Raw genomic sequence first — 25,475 nt, 5'->3', positions numbered from 1 at the left:
TCTAGACATTGGTAAGAGAAAAGTAGTTATCATTAAGGAAAGTACAGATTCCACATTTGAAATTTCTTCTAATAAATGAGCAAAGCAATAAGAAGATTATCTCTTAAAACATAGTATAGGAAGACCTGGAGGCCCTGGAAACACTTTCCATAGCCTCCCATCTTTGACGTAGAGCAACGTTACCTACAACTGGAGAGGATCCTGTGACCTTCAGATCAGTTTTAATTTGATTTTCTTCTTTAGAGAGATTTGCATGATTCCTTTCAGCTTATTCTACAGATTCTTGTTTTGTTTTTAGAAAAGCTGAGGTACAACATCTTCAGCTCTTTGATCCATTGTTTTGATCAAGTTATACAATATAGTTAATGTCACTCCTTTCCTATCAGAACTACAATGAGTGTAAGTTCAGCTGATAGGCTAGATCAGGGGTGGCTAACCTGTGGCTCTGGAGTCACATGTGGCTCTTCAGAGGTTAATATGCAGCTCCCATAGGCACTGACTCTGGGGCTGGAGCTACAGTCACCAACTTTCCAATGTACTGGAGGGTGATCACTGCTCAACCCCCTGCTCTGCCCCAGGCCCTGCCCCCACTCCACCCCTTCCCCCAATGCCCTTGCCCCTTCCCCTGAATGTGCTGTGCCCTCCCTCCTCCTCCCTACCTCCCAGAGCCTCCTGCACATGCAAAACAGCTGATCACAGCAGGCGGGAGCCATGGGGTGGAGGGGGAGGCACTAGGGGCTGAAGTGGGGGGAGTTGATGTGGGGCTGCTGACATATTACTGTGACTCTTTGGCAATGTACATTGGTAAATTCTGGCTCCTTCTCAGGCTCAGGGTGGCCACTCCTGGGCTAGATCCATGTGATGGCAAGGATAAGAGCTTGGATGGAAAATTCACAAACAGGGCCTCTACTCCATATATTGTGAGTCTGATAAACTGGTGTAGCTGCACTTTTTAAAATACCACTCTAAACACCAGGAGTGATATCCTGGCCCCACTGAAATAAATGGCAAAACTTCTACTGACTTCAATGAGGTGAAAATTTCTCCCCAAGATATTACATCTGCCCACGCCAGAGCTTAAAAAAACCAATTACACTGTATAACAAATACCTATTAAAAAGAAGAGTGTTAACGTTCCCTCTAAACACTCTTCCTGGAAGGGACATCAGCCTGGGATAGCGTTATAAACAGGACAGAGTCCAGCAGGGCAGCTGCTTTCACAAGCCCTGTCTCCAAATAGTTTATCATGGAAGGAACATCACCAATGAGACATGTCCACAGGCAGGGAAGACTCCTGCTTCATTTTCTGCATCTCTTTTCTTGCTGCCTCTCCCCACCATATTCCGCTGGTTGCATTCTAAGGAAAATATTCACCCTGCAGAATCCGACAGACTGTTTCAGAGCAGCACAGGGCTGTATTATATATCTGCAGTTACAGTACAGGGCTAGCAGGTCAGTTTGCTTTACGCATCAGCATGTTTCAGCTTGAAGTTGTTGAGAAAGGGAAGGCGGCAACAGGGGTCCTTGGCTCCCAATCAGGTCCTCAATAGACATATATCAAGTTCATATTGGCATGACAGGAGAGAGCTAGGAGTGGGATAGCATGGGCTGCAGGTCAGGACTGAGGTGCACTGTCAAATAAAGTAGTGAAGTCCCTGTATTGTACAACAAGTGCTAGAGATCAAGACTCAAATGCATCACCAGAGCTGGATGAGGGAAACTTGCACAGATCCTGACTAAAACAATCGCTAAAAGTCAGATTTATAAATAACTGAAAGCAATATCCTCTGCAGGCGCGCCCATGCAGCCTGGGCCACCCTGAGAGCAGAACAGAGGAATTCTGAGGTCCATAAAGAACAGGTTAGAGACAGACCAGGGTGGGGCTCTGCCATCAGTGTGCCATGAGTCTCTGGAGAATTCAGATGGATACTAAAGATGTGAGGGGCAGTTGCCTCATACTCAGAGATGTGTAGTCCAAGCATGATCAGTCTTTCCCCTTAGATATTCTCATACAGGGTATCAAAGGGTTCTTCCAGAGTTTCTTGCTGAGATTTCTACAAAATGGTAAACAGAAAAAAAGAAATGGAGGGAAATTATTCAAAAAGTCAGATTGATTCTTAAGAAGTATTCTCTGCAACTCTTTCCACTGGCAATGGCCACTAGTGATCCACAGAATGCAATTAACTCAGCCAGAGGAATGCCGCTGTCCCGGAGATGAACATTAATAACCCTGCTCCAGGCATAAAGGTGCTTCCTATTTTCCACTGTTCCAAAAAAGCAATCCACCTGGGAAGGGGGATTGATCTTGGTTATTCCAAAAGTAAAAAATAAATCAGTTTGGATTCTGTGAAAGAGGAATTCCCTGACCTTCCGAATTCTGTTTCTTCAATAGCTGAATCTTTTCTGCACCACTGTATCTTGCAGAGACAAGGCACTGACAGACATGGACATTTTAAGCACTGGGTCACATACTCCTGCTGTTGCTATGAGCAAGATTAGACAACTGAGTAGTTGAAATGCCAGTGGCTGCACGAAGCCCTGTCTATACTAGCAATTCCTCCGTGGCATCAGAAGGAAACATTTTACAAAAAACGCCAATTGTGGACTCTCCAAAGGGCGCTCGTACATCAAAGACCATTCATTACTAGCTGAACTAGTAGATATTGCAGTGGTGCAGTGCACCCACACCAGCCTTCCAGTTATGGGTGCATTCATGCCCCGCATCCACATATGGCATTCCTTGCAAACACAGCCACTGTGCCGGGGATAGCAACAGTGAGAACACTGGTCTAAATCAATCACTGTCATTTTATCATCAGGTTGCCTAGGACTACTGTGAGCAGAATTATCGGAAAGGGTGGCAAAAATCACTGGCACCTACTCTCTACTAGCCTTCTCACTATTACTAGCATCGGTGAAACGGCACCAGTGCTAGTGCCATGGTGGGTGAATCTAAGAATCCTCAGTGTCTATGCAGCAACAGTGGCCAACCTTGCTCAAAGCAAGTCCCATTCTAATAGTAGCGTGAATACTTGTGGGGTATTGATTGTAATTTTATGTGTGGGCATATGATGTGTTACAGGTGAGCTAAGGACTGCAGTGGCAGGCAGCACATCAAAATTCTCTAGCACAGGGAAGGCCATGGACCTTTTGGGCCAAATTTATCCTCACTGACTTTGATGGAATTACACCACAGATTAATCTGGCCCACCATGTTTATCATGACATTCCTGTTTTCAATCACTCTGTGTTCACTGCAGACAGAGGCTGGCATGGGAGCTGCCTAATGCAAACCTTCCCATTCTATTACTAACACTGCACCTGCTAGAGAACCTCCCCTCCATCCCTGTCCCCTCACAGAGCTGAGTCTGGGCATGGGACACGTGGTAAGTGAGGGTGACATTTTAAACATCACTACAATGCTCAGTTCTTTACTTTCTGAATGATTTGATCAGCTGAACACAAGGTATGAGGCTGCTTTTTACGGCAGAGTTGTAGAAGGCTCTTACCATTTCTTTCTTCTTTTTCTTCTTCCCTGTTTTCCCACAGTCTTCATTTCTATCTTCAACCCCGTCTGGCTGTGAGATGTTCATGTCTTGAGGCTATAAGAGACGTACCCACATCACTCAGTAACAGGTCACTTTGCCCTAGCATCCACTCTCCAAACACTCTAACCTCCAAATGAACTGGCTCGCTTGTGGCAGTACCAGGGTTCTGATAACGTGCTGAGTGCTCCATATTTTGTGAAGAGCAACATCATGTGTACACAGCATCTCAGCTCACCAGCTGAATTGCTCAGATTGCCCAAAGAAGAATGGTCATGATTAAAGTCTAACAAAGAATGAATGGGATAAAAGGCCAGTTTGGAATCTCCTGTATTTCTGGTCTCCGAACACAAGAACAAGAGGCCTCCAATGAAACTGAAAGGTGGTAAAAATGTAAAAGTGATAAAAGGAGATACTTTTTCACACAGTGCACAGTTGGTCTGTGGAGCTCACTGCCACAAGATATCACCGAGGCTAAGAGCTTGGCATGATTCCAAAAAGTACCAGACATTTCTATGGATAACCGGACTATTCAATGTTATAATAGTTAATATATTTTTAAAGTAAACAAGAGTTTTGGAAGGGATGTGACCACTCAGGCTTTGGGACATATGCCAATCTCTAACTATCTGGGGAGAGGAGGAAACTTTCCCATAACTGCCTACTGCAGGGTTTCTTCCTCCGAAGCTGCTGCTGCTGCTCATTGGAGACAAGATACTGGACTAGATGGACGATTGGTCTGATCCAATATAGTAACTCTTGTTATGCCATGTTCTAAAGACAATATGCAGTTGGAGGGCCACACTCAGAGAAGCTGCTGAACTTGAATTAATATGCAAACTAGGTACCATTAACTTAGGTTTGAACAGAGACTGGGAATGGCTCAGTCATTACACTAGTTGAATCTATTTCCTCATGTTAAAGTATCCTCACACTTTCGTGTCAAACTGTCCGAAATGGACCATCTTGATTATCACTTCTAAAGATTTTCTCCCCTGCTGATAATAGCTTCTTTTAATTAATTAGCCTCTTACAATTGGCATGTGTACTTCCACCTTTTCATGTTCTCTATATGTATACATTTCTTCTCACTGTATGTTCTATTCTATGCATCCAATGAAGTGGGCTGTAGCCCATAAAAGCTTATGCTCAAATAAATTTGTTAGTCTCTAAGGTGCCAAAGTACTCCTCTTCTTTTTGCTCATACAGACTAACATGGCTGCTATTCCGAAACACTCAGAGTTGCATCCGCTTATGCTGGCAGTGGATTCAGCCCCTAGGCACTGTCCACACTACACCCTTCAGCTTGCCAAGAAGGTTCAAGCCTAAAAGGTTTAATAAGACAACAGAATATGAATAGAAATGCTTCTGTCACAATAATAATTTTAATAACATTAAGGAGTCGGGGGGATGTTGTTTTTTATAACCAAAAACTTTCCCTCCTCTCTTTGCAACCCAAACAGACCAGTGCCAAGTTTAAGAACCGTGGTGAAGGTGTGTGTGGACACAGCACCTGAAATGCCCAGCAGATTCTGGACACCGAGTTCCAAAGAGTTTGGCAGTGGAAAACAATTAGCGTTAACTGGATTCTGAAGTTAGAAATGGATCAGACTGGAGGTAGTTTGTCAACAAGAGCCCTCTCACTGTGCTAACATGATTTATTTTTGTTGTTCCTTTCTGTCCTTGTCCTTGTTGTTCTACTATTGTAGGTAATGTGAGACATTATTTACTTATTGGATCCTGGACATATAATATTCACAAGAAGCAGAAAGTGAAACCAGCTATAGAAATGAGGCAAAACTCACCAAACCTTGTTTTACTCTCCAAATTGAGAGCAAAAGGTAATTGTGATGGGGTGGACAAACCTCACGCTGGAAAGAGATAGGGGTACAGGAATAACTCTGGGCCCAGGAATCCCCACCCCAGCAGACCTGCTGGGCATGCTCCGTTTGGAGGAGGGCCTTAAGAGAGAGTCTCTTCAGCACAATAGGCTGGTGGGTGGAGAGAGAGGTGGGGTGCAGCCACTGTGATGGAGAGACTGTGCTAGGAAGGTATCTCAGGAGGAGAGTGGTTGCATGAAGGTGTGACTCCTTAGCTTGCAAAGGCCCACAGACCAAGTTACAGAGATAACTGCAAGCCATGACACACCCCAAGGAGGGACAAAGTGGTAGGAAGAGACCCAGGGAGGGGTGTTAACTGGACCACACAATGTGACTGCCTTCCCTGTGGTGCCCAAGAATGTCCTAGGTCAGAACCTGGTGAAGTGGGAGGGCCTGGGTTCACCTACCCCTAACCACTAGGCAAGTCTGCCACCAGAGATTCTAACCGCTAGGCACGGGTCCCACCCCGCTCACAATAATAAACAGCAATAACTGGGAAAGTCATTGAATCCAAAGTGTTTGTAACCCCCCTACCTCAAAATAACAAAACCGAACAAACCCACACAGTACAGGGAAACCTGCACAGAAGTCCACCTAAGAGAGGCACAGTCTCACTCTGAGAGTGCTCCAAAATGTCCCCTACCATATAGGGCACAATTCTGCTCTGCTTTTATTAGCCCATCACTTCTGTTAAGCAGCTGACTCTTGTCGATCTCTTGAACAGTTGCTCCAGAAGCATTTCACTCAATATGGTTTTCATCTTGACAGTAGGGGAAAAACACAAATTATATATAGGGCTCAGAACACCCCAAGCCCAGTTTCCAAGGCTGGCTGACCTGAACTCAGTGTAGGACCAGAATGCAGAGGAGGCTAAACATGGCTGTGCATTCCCTTTCCCTGATCCCCACAGCTGTCAGGGATTGCATCAACCCTGGCAGAAGTTAGAGCAGTCTCAGAGCTGCTTTAAACTTTTGGCCCATGGTAATGGCCCTGAGGGGGCAGTTATGCCAGTTGGGGATGGCTGGGTTCAGCAGTGTCCCAGCCATGCCCATATTCAAGGACTTCTCCATGCTGGACAACTCTTCAGCTGCCTGATCTTTGCACTGCCTGAGCAGTCCAAAAGGGCCATATTGGAGGCCAGGACCAGCCCATATTCCAAGAAGCCCTGGTCTGGTCTGCACACATGGAAGTTTCCACTGCCAGAAATGATCTCAAATCTCCCACCATGCCTCAGAGCAAATCTCACATCGCAGCACCTATATCAACCAGGCCTCCCCGAACTAATAATGTTTGACAAAACAACTGTTTAACCAGAGAGAAGAAAGATTCAACATTTATAAGCCCAGCCTAGGGGCGGGAGGAATCCAGCCTTTCCTTTTCTGGGTGGGAGGAGTGGAAGCAGCGGTTAGATTTACTGCCTTTGTACAGGCATAGCAGCTCTGTGGTGGTTTCAATGCCAGGCCCAATTTCAAAGGGAACCCCCAGCAGGACAGTGTCAGGATTACTTGAGAGGAGACTTACTGTAGCAGTGGGATTCTTCTCAAGCGACAAGCTGTTCGTGTTATCCTCAAGGACAGAATAGACCTCAGCTTGGTGGGATTCTAGACACTGGAGCGGAGAGAGGAAAGAGGGCTTGTGTCACATCACAAACACGCAGTGCATAGAGGTGAAAAAATGCAGTGGCCTGCTGTGGTCAGGAACTGCCATCCATCCTAAATCTGAGTTTTGACGAGCCTAAAACCTGCGTCCCCAAAGTCTGCAAAAGTCCTGGAAACTGCTTCATGCCCTAACTGCACAGGGCAGCCCCGTCCTTGTCGTGATTTTGAATCATGGAGACATGATGAGATTTTTTTCTCCCTAGGATATAAATCTAAGAAAGCAGGGCCCCTCCTACCTGCCTCCATCAACTCCAAATTCTTCACACAGTGCAGAATAAGACCCTCCTCTATAGGGGACATTCACTGCTCAGTGGGACAGGAGGTGAACCTGCAAACAAGATGAGCTCTGAATGGTACAATTTGGCACTAGTGTGCACATCACTCCCATGTTCCAGTCACAATCACGCTGGGCATTTGGTAATGGAAAGAGTGGCTGAGCTGATGTCCTGATGCCCAACAGCACAGAAAAAGGTGGGAACTTCATAGTCACTTATAATAGGGACAATTTGCATTTCTTTTTTAAACCGGGAACTATTTTTCCTCCTTAGAATGCAGAAATATAGGAACTCTCTCTCTCTCTGTCTCTCACACACACACATACACACAGTCTAGCTCACACATATACTCTAAATCACACATATACTCTAAATCACACTTATATACATACATCCACACACTTCCCCTGAATCAGGGCTTAAATTCAGCCAGAGCTGTCCAGAGTGGAGTTCCAGTAAATATTTTCAAACCTCTAGGGAGCTGCAAGCTGGATCTGTGGCTGAAGCCTGGAGCCCAAGCCCCAACACAGGTGACCCACAGGGCAGAAGCCCTGAGCCCTGGGTGCCCCGCAGGGTAGAAGCCCTGAGTCCTAGGGCACCCCATGGGACAGAAGCCCTGAGCCCTAGGGCGCTGCCTCCACTCCATGAGGCTAAAGCCCTGAAAACTCCCTGCCCCGCAGCTGAAGCTGGAGACCTGAATGGGGGGAGGGCTGGGGGGCCTCCAGGAAATACGCTATAAGAATTGTATCAGAGGGGCAGCCATCTTAGTCTGGATCTGTAAAAGCAGCAAAGAATCCTGTGGCACCTTACAGACTAACAGACGTTTTGGAGCATGAGCTTTCGTGGGTGAATACCCACTTCGTCGGATGCATGTAGTATTCACCCACGAAAGCTCATGCTCCAAAACGTCTGTTAGTCTATAAGGTGCCACAGGACTCTTCGCTGCTATAGGAATTTAAGCTCTGCCCTGAATGCTCACGCACAGGTACATACAGAAACACACACACACTTCCTACACATGTGAGCATCTCCTTGTCCCTCGGATAATCTTGTCACTAGAGATGCATGTCAGATTGAATGATGCTCCAGATCTGCCCAGAGGATCTAATAAAACAATCAGGAGGACTTTTCCATGTGTATTTCAAGGATGACAGCAGGTTGCCAAGGTGGCTGTTTCTCTGGCAACAAGAAGATGGGAGGAGCTTAGGCAGGCAAGAGGGGCAGGTGCTCTTAGAGAGGGATTGCAAAGTGAATGAGACTGTCATGTCTCCTAATATAGCAAGAGAAAAAACAAGTGACTGGGTTTGATCCTGGGAGATGCTGAGCATCTATCACCCCCCCCATTTGTTTCCCTGGGAATTACAAGTGTTCAGGCTCAAAGTGATCATGATTTAAAAAAGAGCAGAACGTGTTGGGACTGGAGGGGGATGAACAGCCTGCCTAGGGGCCTTGAGACAGACGGGGCAGCCAAAATGAGTAGAGTATCATGTGGTTCCTACCCCCACTCGCCCCTTAAAAAGGCAAACATTAACAGTTATTTCATCTGGCCACTCATTCGGAACACAGCCCACACAGCACGCACACAGAACTCTCCTCTCATCTTCCTTGCTCTCCGTTCCTTTCCTGCTGCTGGTCACAGAGCATCTCTTACCCTGTGCATTTTTCTCCCAGCAACAACGCAGTGGTGGATTAGCCATTGGACCAATGGGGCCCATGCCCAGGGGCCCTAGCCAATTAGGGGGAACCTGGAAATATGGGTGCCCCCATGCCCCAACCCGTTCTACCAGCCCAGTGATCCTGTGGGGAAGTAGGGGAAGCCCCCGCTCCCTGGCAGGGGTCCCGGGCTGGCAGGGCAGGGCAAGCCCCTGTACCCCAACCCCATTTCCCCAGCAGGAGCTCCTGGCGGGCAGGGGAAGCCCTCGTGCCCTGACCCAGCTCCCTGTCAGGGGGGAGGACAATGGGGAGACTGCAGGCGGAAAAGGTGGAGAAAGGCCCCCACATACTCTGGCCCAGGGCCCCACAAACCCCTAATCCAACAGAGAAATCAGGCTGTGTGTGCTACGGTATGGTAAGCAGCTCCAGCACCCAGGAGCGGCGCCAGGGTTTCTGACGCCCTAGGCGGACGGCCATTTCGCCGCCCCCCGCAGGTCAGGTGGACTTACCGCAGTGATGCCGGCGGACGGTCCGCTGCTGGAAAGGCTCCAGTGGAGCTGCCGCAGTGATGCCGGCGGGCAGTCCGCTGGTCTAAAGGTCCACTGGAGCCTTTAGACCAGTGCACCGTCTGCCAAAATGACTGTGGCAGCTCCACCGGAGCCTTTCCAGCAGCGGACCGTCCGCCGGCATCACTGCGGTAAGTCCACCAGACCCGCATGCTGCCCCCCCCCCGGCAAAATAGCGCCCCCAAAAAGTTCTGGCACCCTAGGCCATTGCCTAGGTCGCCTAAATGGTAGTGCCGGCCCTGCCAGCACCACACTAGCGTCTCATAGTGTAGATGGGACCAAAGGAGGGTCCCATCTACACTATGGGCCCACAACATTCCTTTTTACCTTGTCCTGTTAGATCAGCTAGATTCACACCCACAGGCACCGGGGAACAGGAATGCAATCTGCACTCTTGGGTAACTAGGCTGAGAGGCTTTCATCCCAGTGAATGGCACCTTTACTTTCTTGCCAGGGTTCCCTAGGAACCTCAGCAGCTAACGTTTCCCAAGAGACACTAAATGAGTGCGTCCCCCAGGGAAATTAGCCGTGCCACATTCCAAGATAATACCACCTATATTTTGGGGACCACCCCGGCCGGTTCCTAGCCCCAATGGAGAAAGAGCAGCGTAGGGGGGTTGCACCATCAAGTCCACCAGGGCACTTGCCAGGGGCATTTTCACAAACCTGACCTAGGGTTTATAACATTGTTATTTTAAACTTCAGGTAGACACCTCAAACAAGGCAACATGACAGAACGTGTAATTAAGATGAAGCAGAGGATGCATGGCAACACTGACTGAGCGAGAACTGGATTGGAATTTTTTTTAACCTCCTTGCAGAAATCATCCACTTTTACAGAAAAACTCTCCATGTTTACTAAAAAGTTGAATAAAAAATAAATTTCTGAAAGTAAAAGATTTATCAAATTAATTCCCCTCCCCCGGATTATTACTCTGGTATTTCCAGCTGCTTTTTTTAAAAACCTCAGTTCCAAAAATTAAAAAACTAAACCAAACCAAACCCTACTGGCCTCATAAGAACTCGTGAAGTTTAAGCTAGAAAAGACCTAGTCCATCCTCCTGTCCACATCAGCATCCCACCTCTCTCAGCAGTGCATTGGCATTCCCTACAGTACATTCTCCAGATTTTTGTCCAGTCACAAATGATTCATGCAACTGAGCTTCCATCTCTCCCCTTGTGAGACTTTTCCACTCCATTATAGATCTCATGCTCAGAAAAGGTTTCCTGATGTTCAGCCAATATTCTTCTCTGCTTTCACCCTTTTACTCCCTTCCACATTTGCCCTGCTGCCCAACTTAAGCAATTCCTCCCCCTCCTTGGGTAAACAGAGGCATTGCCACCACCACGCTAGGGGAATGGAAACAGCTGCCATGGGCCAGGGTCAGGAGTGGTAAAAGGATGTTAGTTTTATTCTGAACAGAAGGCAAAAGTTATAGAGAGGAGACGGCATAAGCAGATGCCTCACCTTCTCGCCAACTCACTCTTTGGAATCAAATCCTTCCTTATACTGAAGGAATAGACTACATTGTCTCTTTCCTCCACCCCCTAGATCACCCTGTTTTTACATGGTGCCATGCTGGTGTACACATGGAGGTCCAGCAGTAGGCCACACTGGGGATGAGGGTAGTTCTGGTGGTACTCACAGTGTAGATGGAGCCAGATGGTTCTGAGCTTCCTGAAGGGGCTTGGGCTTCCGTGCTTAGGTCTGGGCATCTCTGGAGGACATCTGGGCATCTCCCAGGACACACCACCAACTTAGGACAAGACACTAAATGACAGATCTGTTGTAAACACACGACATTCCAAAATGTGAAATAAATGTTTGCATGCATCTTGTACTTAACACATGATCAGTGATAACTAGTGAATCACATTTCTATAGCACTTTCATCACAAAAGACCACTTTGAAAACAGTGGGCTCGACCCTCCTCTCACACCAGTGTAAACCAGTGAAAACAGCTGGGTTAAAGTTGGTGTAAAACTGTGTGAACCAGACTCTATGTTTACACAAAAATGACTTCTACAATACAGACATCTCTGAGGAGGAGCTTGCACCTATTTAACAGCACGTAGCAATGCTGTAGCACAAGAAATAAAGACAGCCCTATCCAGCTGCAACTCTGGGGGAATGTTAGCAGCGCAGAATGCAATTACTCAAAATGGGACTTGGCCAGGAAACTGGTGCTAACATCACAACCCTTGAGAGGAGTACCAAGAGACCTTTTATTGGTCAGTAATACACTGAGGCACTGGTCCAATACTGACTTAAAGGAAGATGACCTCTTCTGGAATCACCAACACCATTTCCTTCAGCAAATGAGTTTTCTGTAGAGCTCTTCCATTCAACTACAGATCAAATCTAACCCTGCTTAGCTTGTGAGATCTGACAAGGTCATCACCCCCTCCCAGGTTGTGTATACAAAGGACAGAAACGTAAGGTGCAGCATAAAACAAGGCAATATTAATTCACTTGATTCATGACTTTGTGGAGGGGTTTTCCTTTTGTGAAGGAGAGCGTCGCTCTAACAACATGGGGGAGGGAATCCAATACCACCACAAGGACTCTTCTGACTGAGGAAAATTGTTAATAACAATGCAGAAAATGCAGAAGTATTTGAAAAGTATTTCTGTCCTGTATCTGAAAAGAAGCAGGATGACATCAGTCTCATATTACATGAGGATGATGAACTACTACTTTCCAATCCATTAGTAATTAGGGATAAACATTTAAATCTTCAAACCTAAATAACTTGCATTAAAAAATTCTATGGTGTTAAAAAAAATATCTGTGGGTCAACTCAAAATCTGGAGATATCAGCCAGTCTTGAAATTCCTCCCTCCCCGCCCCGCTTCCCCCCGGAAGATATCTGGCTAAACTCTCTGGAGTAAGGGGAAGGGGCTTGTCCTCAGCCTTGGTGCTAGTGCAACCTGTGCTTATTTTCCCTTCATTTGGTTAACCATTTTGGTTTTGATGTGGACACAGCATTTTTCCTGCTAAGGAGGAAGGGCACTGTCTGCATTTCACATCAATTCACAGTCACTACCTCTATGGGTATGTGTCCACAATGCAATTAAACACCATCAGCTGGCCTGTGTCAGCTGACTTGGGCTCGCAGGGCTCAGGCTACGGGGCTGTTTAACTGTGGTGAAGACATTTGGGTTCAAGCTGGACCCTGGGCTCTGAGACCCTCTGGGCTCCAGTCCAAGCCCAAACGTCTGCACCACAATTAAACAGCTCCGTAGCCTGAGCCCTGTGAGCCTGAGACAGCTGACACGGGCCAGCCGATGGTGTTTAGTTGCAGTATAGACATAGCTTATGAGGTGAGGCCCCAGGGTAAGGAGGGGTCAGCAGGCCTGTAACTAGACAAACTAAAGCGGGGAGTCAATATAGATTTGAATGAGAGGTCTGGAATCACCTGTCAAGTCATGGCATTTTAGTCAAAGAGAAGCCAAAGCAAAAGGAGAAAAAAGCCTACCCGCTATTTATTTGAAATTCTACAATAATTTGCAAGTTGCCAAACAAATACCTACAAATATACACAAAACCCCTCATTTAGTTCTCATAAGGCACAAAACACAGAACAAATTGTGATTGAAAAACCCAGCATCAGCACTGCTTTGATACGTTTTGGGGTTTATTTTTAAAAAAACAGGTTAGCTCCTTCTCCATACACACTATAAAGATGATAAGCTTCCATGCCCACTACTATCTGGCATTCACAAGATTGATAGTTGTGGCTGTACCAAAAGTCCTGAGTGCCTGAACAATCTCCCAAGGGACTGAAGTTCAGACCAAAGGCCTGTAGTTTGGCAGGTGTGTGGGAGAGAGAGTGATTAATCAGATTAAAGTCAGGGCTGCAGACCCAGAGGACACAGGGAAAGGCAGTGATTTTACAGGGGCCTGGAACAAATTGGCAGCCTCACAGTACATGGTAGGCAAGAGCGACAGAGATATCATAGAGGCCTGAGCTAGGTGAGCACCCTGCCGAAGCACAGGGTGCAAGGCTGTAATCTCACACAGGCTGCTCCCCAGCTTCAGGCCCCACAGGACACGGTGGGGGAGGGGGTGGGAGAGATTGTGACTTTAGAGAGTTGCCAGCAATCACATTTTTGTTGTGAGACTCATGTTGGGTATTTTGACTTGAAGCCTCTTGTGATGTAGGGATGAACAGGAGCACCTTCGCCAAGTTTTGCCCTTTCCCAAAATGGCTACCATTTCCCATACCCCATTAGTGGGCCTGATGCCAGGCTGCTCTTAATTAAGATGGCTACCATTTCCCGACAGCCTGTGCAGGTGGCAGTCAGGTTGCCCCTAGAAAAGAGGGCCACCACCTCCCAGTGTCTCCAAGGAGACTTAAAGTCAGGCTACATTTTAGCAAAGGTGTGTGCTGTCAGGAGGCAGGGAGGGGCCATGCAAAGAGGAGGTGATTACGGGACACAGGCAAGGACACTGGCAGGTGGGATGTAGGTGGAGTAGGTGAATATAGGAGGACAGGGCAATCTAGAGAGCTAAGGAAGGAGAGTCGTAGCAGCAGAGGGACTGAGGGGAAAGTAAAGGAGACTGTGGGAGAAGCAGAGAGCAGGAAGGAACCTGAGATAAAATGGTAGGGTAGGAATTGGAAAGATTGGGGAGGTGACTGGGGGGATGGATGCAGTGTTGCCATTTTATTGCAAGTCTCATGCTGTTTGGAGTTTTTCCAAAAGCCCCAGCTACTGAAGTCATGTGAATACACCACAATCTCAGCTTTCATTAAAAAAAAAAGCAAACAAACAAACAAACAAAAAAACAACGGACGTGTCTAGCCCTCACAGGTATAGAGAAAAACTCAGAAGTGTGAATACAAATGGCACAAAACGTAGAAGACAAATAAAAAAGAGTCCCAGCTTTATCATTTTTAGAAATCTCATTATCTAAGCCAATCTCACTTGGGGGGGCCTGACTCATTATATTTGACTGTTTTGGGGCAGGCAATACTGGGATTAGGAAATTGTGACCAGAGAAAGGTAAGTAATGAGTGCTGAGGAGAACAGAAGTAGGAAAGAATGACATCTCTCCCACCCCAAGATAGAGAGGAGAGAAAGTGAAATCTCCTTAGAAGGGAAGGGGGTGAGTGGCCAACCTTCCAGGATTGGCTGGAGTCTCCAGAATTAAAGATTAATCTTTAATTGAATATCAAGACATGCGATGGAACTTCCAGGAACATCTCCAACCAAAATTGGCAATCGTGTGTGTGTGTGAGTTGCATTTTAGGTTGAATTTTCAACTTGACATGATCTCATGTATGGACTGCCACCAGGCAGCTTACCTAAAGCTTAAACCACATTGCCAACCCCAAGTGCTCAGAAAGATGAGACTGGTTTAAAAATCATGAGATTAAAAATAATAAAAATGTTGGTTCTTTTGGTTTCCACATTTTCAAACACCACAACCTTTGAGGCCTAGAAACTTACTTTTTTTAAAAAAGAAAAAAGTGAAAGCTGAGATTCTCTTGTAATCACATAACTCCAGGAGCGGAGGTTTTAAGCAAGGCACCGCATATTGCAAGATTCACAATAAAATCTGTGAATTAGCAACATGGGAATAATCAGAAGACAAATAAAAATATTAATCTATTTTTTCCCATCTCAAACCCATGATTTTTTGAGGGGGAAGGAGGTATCTCATGATGTTTGAACATTTGAGATAGGTAGTACTGCAGAGTCCTGAGGCAGAGGAGCAGCCCCACAAGATAAAGAGGGTCAAACATACTTGCCTACTATGGAAAATGAAAAGCCTGACCATTTTCCTAAATGCTGATCCCTGAGCTCCCTCCTGCACTGACTTGGAGTTTGTGATGCTTGCCTACAGGGGAGTTATTCCAGAATAGCTATTCCTGATTAACACCATGTGTGGATACTCTTATTCCAGAATGAGTGTCTTACTCCTAATTAGCTTAATCCATTTTGGAGTCATATTTTACCTTATTCCAGATTAATTTTCAAGTGTAGACAAACTTTAAAAGGCACAGCACAGAACTCTCAGCCTTCCCAGTGCTCTGGGGACTGGAGAGGCTGGGAGCCTCCTGGAAAGCTGCCTGTCACCTCCTGAATGCTATGCAAAGCTGCATGCTACAGTCCTGCCTCTGCCATGCCCTGCCCTCTACCAACCCCATGCCAGCATGGGTGTCCTAGGACGACGTGTGTAGCTGTCTTCTGCAGTTCCTGCCCTGGGGAAATCCTGCCCTGACTGGAACCGGGACTGTTAGTGTCCCTTTAGTCACTCCAGTCCCTTTACTGGGCTGAAGGAGGAGAGAGGTTCTCTCCCTGATTTCTCTCTCCTATTAATGTCTAATAATTGTAATTTTTTAAAATCAGAAAAATAATCTGTCTTTGACTGCATTATGACAAGAGTGGTGCTCCAGGATTCAAGAGCTGTTGCCTTGGCAGCCTGTCTTGGCCAGCTCTTCATTCCTCCTGTAATTTATTTGATGCCATGTTCATAAGAGCTTATGAATAAGAACATAAGAAAAGCCATACTGTGTCAGACCAACGGTCCATCTAGCTCAGTGTCCTGTCTTCCAACAATGGCCAATGGCAGGCAGGACCGGCGCTAGTGTTTTTTAGCGCCCTAGGCGCACGGCCATTTCGCTGCCCTGCGCGCTGGTCCACGGCTCCGGTGGAGCTGCCGCAGGCATTCCTGCGGAGAGGGTCCGCTGGTCTGCGGCTCCAGTGGAGCTGCTGCAGCCGTGCCTGCAGGAGGTCCACTGGAGCCATGGGAGCAATGGACCGTCTGCAGGAATACCTGTGGCAGCTCCACTGGAGCCGCGGGACCAGGAGACCCTCCGCAGGCACAACTGCGGCAGGTCCACCGGAGCCGCCTGCTGCCCCCCGCCGGCAAAATGCCGTCCCCCAATAATCCTGGCGCCCTAGGCGATTGCCGAGGCAGCCTAAATGGATGCGCCGGCCCTGATGGCAGGTGCTTCAGAGAGAATGAACAAAACAGGCCAATAATCAAGTGATCCATCCCCTGTCGCCCATTCCCAGGTTCCAGTGATCAGAGACTAGGACACCCAGAGCAGGGGTTGCATCCTTGACCATCTTGGCTAATAGCTGTTGAGGGATCTATCCTCCATGAATGGATCTAATTATTTTTTGAACCGAGCTATAGTTTTGGCCTTCACAACATCCCTTGGCAACAAGTTCTACAGGTTGACTGCGTTGTGTGAAAAAGTTCTTCCTTTTGTTTGTTTTAAACCTGCCACCTATTAACTTCATTGGGTGATCCCAGATTCTCGTGTTATGTGAAGGAAGGAGTAAATAACACTTTCTCCACACAGTCACGATTTTATAGATCTCTATCTTATTCCCCCTTCAGTCGTTTCTTTTCCAAGCTGAAAAGTCCCAGTCTTTTTAATCTTGTCTCATATGGAAGCTGTTCCATACCTCTAATAATTTTTGTTGACCTTCTCTGTACCTTTTCCATATCTAACATATCTCTTTTAAGACGGGGCAACCAGAACTATATGCAGTATTCCTGGTGTTAGTGTACAATGGATTTACATAAGGGCATTATGATATTTGCTGTCTTATTATCTACCCCATTTCTAAAGGTTCCTAACATTCTGTTTGCTTTTTTGACTACGGCTGCACATTGAATGGATGTTTTCAGAGAACTATCCTCAATGACTCCAAGATTTCTTGCTCGAGTAGTAACAGCTAGTTTAGACCCCATCATTTTGTACGTATAATTTGGATTATGCTTTCCAATATGCATTACTTTGCATTATGAACGTTGAATTGCAGCTTCCAGTTTGTTGCTCAGTCACCCAGTTTAGTGCGATCCCTTTGTAACTCTTCACAGTCTGCTTTGGATTTAACCATCTTGAGTAATTTTGTATCATCTGCAAATTTTGCCACCTCACTATTTACCCTTTTTCCAGATCATTTATAAATACACTGAACAGCACTGGTCCCAGTACTGATCCCTGGGGAACACTGCTATTTACCTCTCTCCATTCTGAAAACTAGCCATTTATTCCTACCCTTTGTTTCCCGTCTTTTAACCAGTTTCTGATCCAGCAGAGAACCTTCCCTCTTATCTCATGACTGCTTATTTAAGAGCCTTTGGTGAGGGAAATTGTCAAAGTCTTTCTGAAAGTCTAAGTACACTACACCCACTAAATCATCTTTGTCCATCCCCTCAAAGTTTATAATAGATTGGTGAGGCATGATTTCCCTCTGCAAAAGCCATGTTGACTCTTCCCCAGCAAATCATGTTCATCTATGTGTCTGACAATTCTGTTCTTTACTATTGTTTCAACCAGTTGGCCTCCTACTGAAGTTAGACTTACTTACTTACAATTGCCAGGATCACCTCTGGAGATTCTGTTTAAAAATTGGCATCACATTAGCTATCTTCCACACTAGCTATTGGTACAGAAGCTGATTTAAGTAATAGGTTACATACCACATTAGTAGTTCAGTAATTTCTTGAGTTCCTTCAGAACTCTTGGGTGAATATCAGAGAAGGGCATGCCTAGTAATTAATGTGGGGCAGGAGAGTTGGGTCTCCAACCAACCAGCATTCACAGCCAGGGTCCAGAAGGTTAAGAGCCAAGGGTCATATACCAGGAATCACAGGTGCCGGCTTCCAAGTTTCCCTGGGGGCGCTCAACCCCCACTCCACCCCAGGTCCTGCCCCATCTCCACCCCTTCACCCAAACCCAACCCCTGCCCTACCCTGCCTCTTCCTGCCCCCACTCCACCTCAGGCCCTGCCCCTACTCCACCCCTTCGCCTAAGCCCTGTAAACTGGAGCACTCACAGAGTTGGTGCCTATGCCAAGAATCATGCTGTGTCAGGAAACCAGGAGGTCAGGACCAGGAGACAAGAGCAGGTAGTACAGGGGGAGGCACCCAAAGCAGGGTGGAGACCAGTTGTACCAGCAAGTTCCTGTTCTTCCTTCTGGTTTAAGTAGGGAGAGTAGGCCAATCAGGAGGCCCAGCGTTCTATCAATTGGGGCTCAGAGTGGAGCCTCCTAGATGAGCTGGGCTTCAAGGACAGATGGATCTAGCTAATCCCAGCAAGCTGATAAATGGAGGGTTGGAGAGTGATGACCTCCCTGTAGACCTGGGTTCAGGACTTGGGTCATGACAGTATAGTTATAAATGCCACAGAAAAGTCCATAAGGAAATTAATAATTCATCTGCAGAGCGGTGTTTGAGTGGTGGCAGTAAATAAGGCCTAGGGCCACACCTTGAACAATGCCGAGAAACCAAAATATTCAATAGTTGCTCATTAAGTAAGTACTGTCCATCCTGTGCTGAGATGAGGCAGAGGTCCAATGGAAAAAATAGTGTGTAATCATGTAACTAAAGATGCTATTATAAGGCACACACATAAGAGGCCCAACTCAAGGATGCATAGGAAAACTTAATTCTGGCATTTCCTAAGTTTTAAATGCTTGACTTTGCAACATTAATAATGATTTTACTAATAGGTTTTTGTATGTAACATCCCAGGTTTTTAAAAATAGCAAAGTGGAAAACCAGAAATTGACACCCACATGGTTTATCAGAAAAACTGGAAATAGTAAGTCCACAGTACAGATCTTTGCTGCTTGAGTTAGCGGTGGCACTGAATGCAGTAGTAGATTGCCATCCCCTATGTAGATCAGCCACCAGAGGTGGATGAAACATACACTTTGCCAGTGGATTACATAGATATTTGCTGGCAGCAGAGGAATGTTGAGATTCAGGAATCCTAGGTTCCATTCTAGGTTCTGGAGAGTAATGTGCATCAATGAGCACAGACTCTTATGCCCCTGCTTCCCCTAGACCTGACCTCTTCTGCCCTGACCCCACTAGTCTGTTCCTGTCCCGGCCCTGACTCCTCCTCTCCCCTTGCTCCACATCCCAGTTTCCTCCTGTTCCCAGCTCTTCATCCTAGTCCCAGTCTTCTCCTTGGAGTTCCACTCTTCCCTGACCTTAGCTGCCAGTCCCAGTCTCCTTCCCCGGGCTTCTCATCTCAGTCTCCCCTCGTTCTCTTTGCCCCAGTTTCCTTGCCCAACTAGTTCCTGTATCCCACTCCCTGCCCCACAGTGTCCCTTGTCCATTCTGTTTCCTCTACTGCACACCTTCCCCAGGGGTCTAGCTCCTGCCCTTCTGCATTCCAGACTGGCTGCTTCTCCTCCACACTGCCTGGGCACCAGCAGTGAGGGAGCATTGGGACCATAGAAGAGAGAGTTTTTGGCCCTGAGTTCCTGCGCCTGGTGACACAGCCACCCTCAGCTGCTGTGAGAAGCGATTGCAGGGGCAGGCAGCCCTGGGCTACAGCATGCTCAGTTGCTCTTTGGGGATAGTGCACACACAATCTGGTTGACACAAGGAGCTTTTAACATGAACAAAACAATATATTTTTTCCCTTTATCTTGTTCTCTGATATGGCTGAACCATTTTTGCTGAAACTTAAAAAAAAACCCAACAGTCTAAGGTAGACTTTCAGCATGGAAAATTTCAGTCCAAACACTTAAAGTTTGGTAAAGTTACTAACTACTGAAAACAGGGTCTTATAATGGGAAGTGTTAAGAAACCTTAGCCACAGGCATCGTTACCAGCTCCACCTGTAATACTTATCTTAGGACTTGCCTTTCTCTTCCACAGCAGCAGAGCTGTTTCAGTGATGCTCAGTATGGTGAGGATACTGGTAAGAGCGATGAGAAATTTCCACATGCTCGGGGAGGGCTCTCTGTACCCTGTGTCTGTGAGGAGGAAGGCAAATGATTCATGGCACGAGCGGAGATGAGAACCCACTGTTCATTTTTACCCCCAAGTTTTCCATTCAATAGCTGTCAGAGGGCTAAAACTCACAAGCAGAGCTGAAGAACATATCTTTTAATATATGTTTTCTTTTAAATCGCATCCTGGGTGAATGTGAAAGGTCTCAAAACAAAGACTGATAGTGAGGGACAGAACCAGGTACAGGTAGGTCCTTGCAAGTTTTCCCAACGCCTCCAACTTTGCCACTGTACCTCGCGCCTGACACCTCACCTTCTGCTGCTCCAGTCCTGAACCCATCCCCATCCCCTCCACACACACACATTCAGTACAAGACCCTGTGGGAGAAGTAGACTGGGGAAGACATGCGCGGTACGGTGGAGCGCAGGAAACAGGGACATATGACAGATGCGGATAAGCAGGGCATGGCAAAGCCATGAAAGGGACTTGAAAGTGAGGGCTAAAAGAATGAGTTTGATATGGTATAAGATAGGGAGCCAGTGGAGAGATCCAAAGAGGAGGTTATGTGATCAGAACAGCAGGCAAAGAAGATGATATTTGCAGTTGCATTTTGTATGGATTAGAGTAAGGTGGCACTCCTAGCCAACATAGCTATGTTGGCAACACTTCGTAGTGTAAACCAGGCCTTAGCCTCTCTGTTCCTCCATTTCCCCAACTGTAAGATAGGGATAATGCTATTTACCTCCTTTGTAAAACACTTTGACATCTGTGGATGAAAAGTGCTACCCAAGTGCTAGGTATTACTCGTTTCTACCTTGTTTTGAGGTAAAGAAAAAAAGGGCCAAAAAAAAATCACCCCTTTATGGGGAAACTCCAGTCAGATTTTGCCTTTCAAACCTCTTCTTCTGATCTCTCATTGGCTAGGTGATGCGCAGTGGGAGCTTACCTCTAACAAGGATGAATACCCCATTTCCTGTTTCTGTTTTGCTTCTCCAGTTGGCCTTGCAGTAGTAGGTGCCAGTAGCAGGGGGGTTTTCTGGTGTCCCAACTGTATGTGGGTAATCCTTCTCTGTTGTCTGGTTCATCTGTCCAGTGGGGATTGTTTCAGATACGGAATAATTGTTGATGGTGACTATCTTGCCTTCTGAGTTCACCCAGTAATAATCGATTGTGAAGGTGGTATATTCATTCATGTAGGGGTAGCTGACCAGGCACTTCATAGATACTTTTTCATTGGCAAAAGCAACCTGGATCAGGGGGGTTTGTTTTACTGAGACTTTCTGTCCACCAACCTGCCATCCTAGACAATAGGAGATAATCTTTAGCATTTATATAACACCCCCAAACACACACTTGCTCTCTCTCACACACACACAATTAGATGCATTATCATGGGGGTTGCACCCAGCTTTGCAGCATCCAGGATTGGCTATTGTCAGAGACAGGATGATACTGGACTACATGGATCACTCGTATGTTTTGGCAAGGCAACTCCTGTGTGGTCTATACAGTCCATTAGATAAATATTTTGTGGTTTTAAATACACTTGCAATCCAGGCTTCCGCTTTTTCTTTGTGAGTTCTTCTCTAAAACTCTAGCATGCTGAAAGGGGGACGAAGGGAGGAAGTGGACTGATTATCAGTGTGTGAGAATATGTTATGGCTGACAAAAGTGGTAATTAACTCTGGTTTGATGTTTTGTATAATACCTCCTCTAAAATTCCATGCCTCTGTGTCAGTGTGCAAATGTGTGTGTCAGTGTAACTGTGTATTTAGGTACATGGGGTGTGAGAGTGAGGAAGGAAATTGCACACACTGTGCATGCCAGTATTGAGACCGTGAAAAATATTAAGAGGATGCAGCTTCACCACTCAAAACTTTTGCCACTCTAAACAGCAAAGCAAAGGGCGAGTCAGCACATAAGGTACAGGAACTATTGGCTGAACTGTGAAGACCTGAAGTAGCCATGCGTGACAATATCTCTTTAAGAGAGAGGCAAAATAGTTCCCGTGATTGTTGTCAGGCAATTGGAAGGATATTTGCTTCTGCAATTCACCAAGTGGTGATATATAGGAAGTTACAACAGAGGCTGCAGAAGCAAAGAGGAGATGCTGCCTCTAGGCTTGTTCTCTTTTTTGTTTAGCATTAAGAACAAAAAAGCGCAAGGAGAAGACCGTATATTGTGAAAATGCTGATCGAAAGCCCATTTCACAGGGTATATGCCCCCGTCCCTTTGACATCACGAGTCAAGTTCTAAACTCTAGACAACCTTTGATCTGTTTATGTTAGCACTTGCAATTCCCATCTCAAAGCACCTAACATAATAATGAATAGAGAACAATAGGAGCGGAGGAGTAGCAAAAGCATTTTAAAAGTTATCAGAAAATCATCAGAGCAACTTCAGCCAACTGCTTTTTCTTTCCATTTGCCAGTGGAGCTAATTTTCTGTCACTGTTCCCATGATAAGTGCGGGGGAAGGAGAGACCTCAGTCACCACTGTACTTGGACTCTATGGATAGATCAACTTGAAATTGGCCCATCAAGATTCAGGACAGCTGCTACCCTTTCCTCTACAGACAAATTACATCATCTTTCAAACGACCTGACCTTTACTGGCCTAGAAAGAGAAGAGGCGCTGTGAATCCCATACCTCAGTGCTCTTCCCTCATTAGGACAGTGAGTCAGAACCTTATGGACAAGTCTCTCTATACAACAGGAATTTTGATTCTTTCAGTGATACATGAATTGAAGGCCAGAGATACAAAGAGAAAGGTGGCGTGGTCATCTTTCCTGGTCTTGAGGGGATTCTCTGAAATCTTGCATTCTACAAACAGGGTCACTGCGGAACCCTAAAAGAGCCCCATAATGTAATCTGAGCTTAGTGTGACATCATCATGTTATGACACCTTATTGTGACACAAACATCACAATTACCTAACAACCACAGTTCAGAAGCGACAACCCAAAATGAAAGGAGCTAAATACAAACTTTTGAGAAGAGTTCTGGGATGGTGTGACAGAGGGAGAACATGGTCATGGTCTACAAACAACTTCAAGGTAATCATGCCAATGAAAGAAAGGCCTCTGCACATGTCATAACAAGGAGTGATAAGCTGAAAAGTTTAGGTTACAGCACTGGGAACAGTTTTTAACCATAAAAAATGTAGTGAGGGATCATCCAAAATGCAGTGGTGGTATGGGAGGACCAATGATCTGGGTGGTCTCTGGCCCCACTCTCGAGTTTAGGGCATGATCATTCATCATCCTCATCTCCAGTTCACCCTGTATAACAATGCCAAGGTATACATTAACCTGGCTTTCACACAAGCCATTACAAAGTACCACTGTCACAATGCAGGGCCGACACCAATACCTATTCTCCTGGTAATCCCTGGAGCCATTAACTTGAGAAGAACTTGCCACAGAGGACCTGAACCATTTAATATAGGTTACACGGCACTACTTCCATATTCCCCCTCCATTCTGGATTTTCTTTATGAGTTCTTAAAAGACAGAATGTTTAGAAGACAGAAATAGCAGGAATGTGCAAGTTCCTAGAGGGGGCTCTCTGGACATTAACAAAAGACACCAGCTGAAAAAATGCCATAATGGACCAAATGAGAGCATAAACAAAAGGAACAAAAAGCACTTTTTACCTCCACGCTGAAGGAGCCAGAGAAGAAGGAAGATGGCATTGAGACTGGAGGCCATGATAGGGTCAAAGACTGTAAGAAAACAACCAGATCTGACACGCCAACGGACGAGAGATGGTTTTGGTCAGGTATCTCCACAGCTGAGATGTCGTTTCTCCCTTCCCTTTTGCAAGGGAAGAGGCGGGGAGGCAGTGGGGTGGGAAACACAATGCAATAGGCAGACTGTTCCTGGTAGACACAGCTGCCTTCTGCTTTTCGGCTGGACTCCTCCCTGCCTCTGAGGTTGTTGTTAAGTGCTAGACTGGTGTTACATCAGTCAATTGATGGTCACACTATATATAGCCCTCGGCTCGCTAGGATTGTGTATTGGTTGGAGCAGGTGATGGGGAAGCAGAGTGTGCTTTGCATGCTGGATGGGGCACTGGCAATACATAGGAAGGCAGATGTCGCTGTGGATATACTATGTATTGTCTTTACAGGTCATGTTATTGATTTTGAGGGGTTGCGTTAGTGAGATTTGCTCTTAAGCACCCTTTATTTTAGCAACATACTGTGCCCAACCCTGCACAGCTGCAAAAAAGGAAAGAGTCTCCCTCCCGAGTTGAGCACCCACACAGGGAGCAGGCCCAGTAGCAATCACTGCACTCCCCCGAGTACAAAGATTTCTCCTGGGTAGCACTTAGAGCCCTTGACAGATGGGGAGGGGGGAAAGCAATGACCTAACATACTCTTCAAGGCTGGTGCAGCAGCTGCACTCCTCCAGGGGAGATTCGGTTCAGATTAGCCAGAACGAAGGCCCCTTTCCCCCCACCCCATGAGCTGAAAGGAGCTGCACTGGGCTGGTGTCAGCTGGAAATCACTCTTCAGAGGTCTTACAGCTGAGCAGCAAGGACAATCAAGAGTAGTGACAAGGCACTTGGGGCCCATTTGGTATTTCTGATATGCAGGCAGGGATTGGGCAGCACCAGCCCTGTGCAGATGTGGGGTCAGAGTGACACTTGACAACGTCTGTCCAGCCTGAAGCAAGTCCTGAGATTGTTGGTTGGGGAGGGAGTGTGACACCTCCTCAGGGAAGACTTTGCTGCCCCAACTGAATAGCAGTGGCTTTCTGTTATCTTTATCCTCACGATACCCCGCGTACTTTTGCGTATTCCAGTGTTGATGTGTTTCTGGAGGACAGTGTATGCTGCTTCTATGATGTGTTTTAACTCTGATCAGCATTTATGGATTTCAGGAATTCAGAGTGACGAGTAAATTAAGTAGAGTGGGTTTGTGGGGTGGCTAGGACAACATCCTTTCACACACACACCCCTGTCTACAAACAAGTTCTTTGCCACCCTAAATGTGCAGTCCTAGAAATATCACTATGTGGAATTTTGAAATATATATATTTATATCTGCCATTTCAAAAGAGCTTGCACATGAGAATTATCTGGGGGATTTAGAGGCACTCCAGGCCAGAAATAAATTCCTTGCTGCAATTTGCTATGGTACAGCTTTCTGAAAACAAATGGCTTTGAAATGACTA

General features: G+C 46.3%; 1 protein-coding gene across 1 annotated transcript; it reads right to left on the bottom strand.

The window, feature by feature from the left end:
- Nucleotides 1-630: 630 nt before the first annotated feature.
- NFAM1 (NFAT activating protein with ITAM motif 1) lies at nt 631-24,230 on the bottom strand. Its single transcript, XM_050954807.1, has 7 exons — nt 23,951-24,230; nt 21,242-21,595; nt 20,206-20,318; nt 11,224-11,361; nt 6,947-7,033; nt 3,510-3,602; nt 631-2,054 (listed from the first exon to the last, which is right to left on the bottom strand). Exons 1-7 carry the CDS (start codon nt 24,003-24,005, stop codon nt 1,998-2,000), a joined length of 897 nt encoding a protein of 298 aa, XP_050810764.1. The 5' UTR covers nt 24,006-24,230; the 3' UTR covers nt 631-1,997.
- Nucleotides 24,231-25,475: the final 1,245 nt, after the last annotated feature.

Source organism: Gopherus flavomarginatus, chromosome 1 (genome assembly GCF_025201925.1).
Source record: "Gopherus flavomarginatus isolate rGopFla2 chromosome 1, rGopFla2.mat.asm, whole genome shotgun sequence".
Taxonomy (NCBI): domain Eukaryota; kingdom Metazoa; phylum Chordata; order Testudines; family Testudinidae; genus Gopherus; species Gopherus flavomarginatus.
The sequence above is the reverse complement of the archived record's forward strand: the minus strand, read 5'-3'. Positions and strand labels throughout refer to the sequence as shown.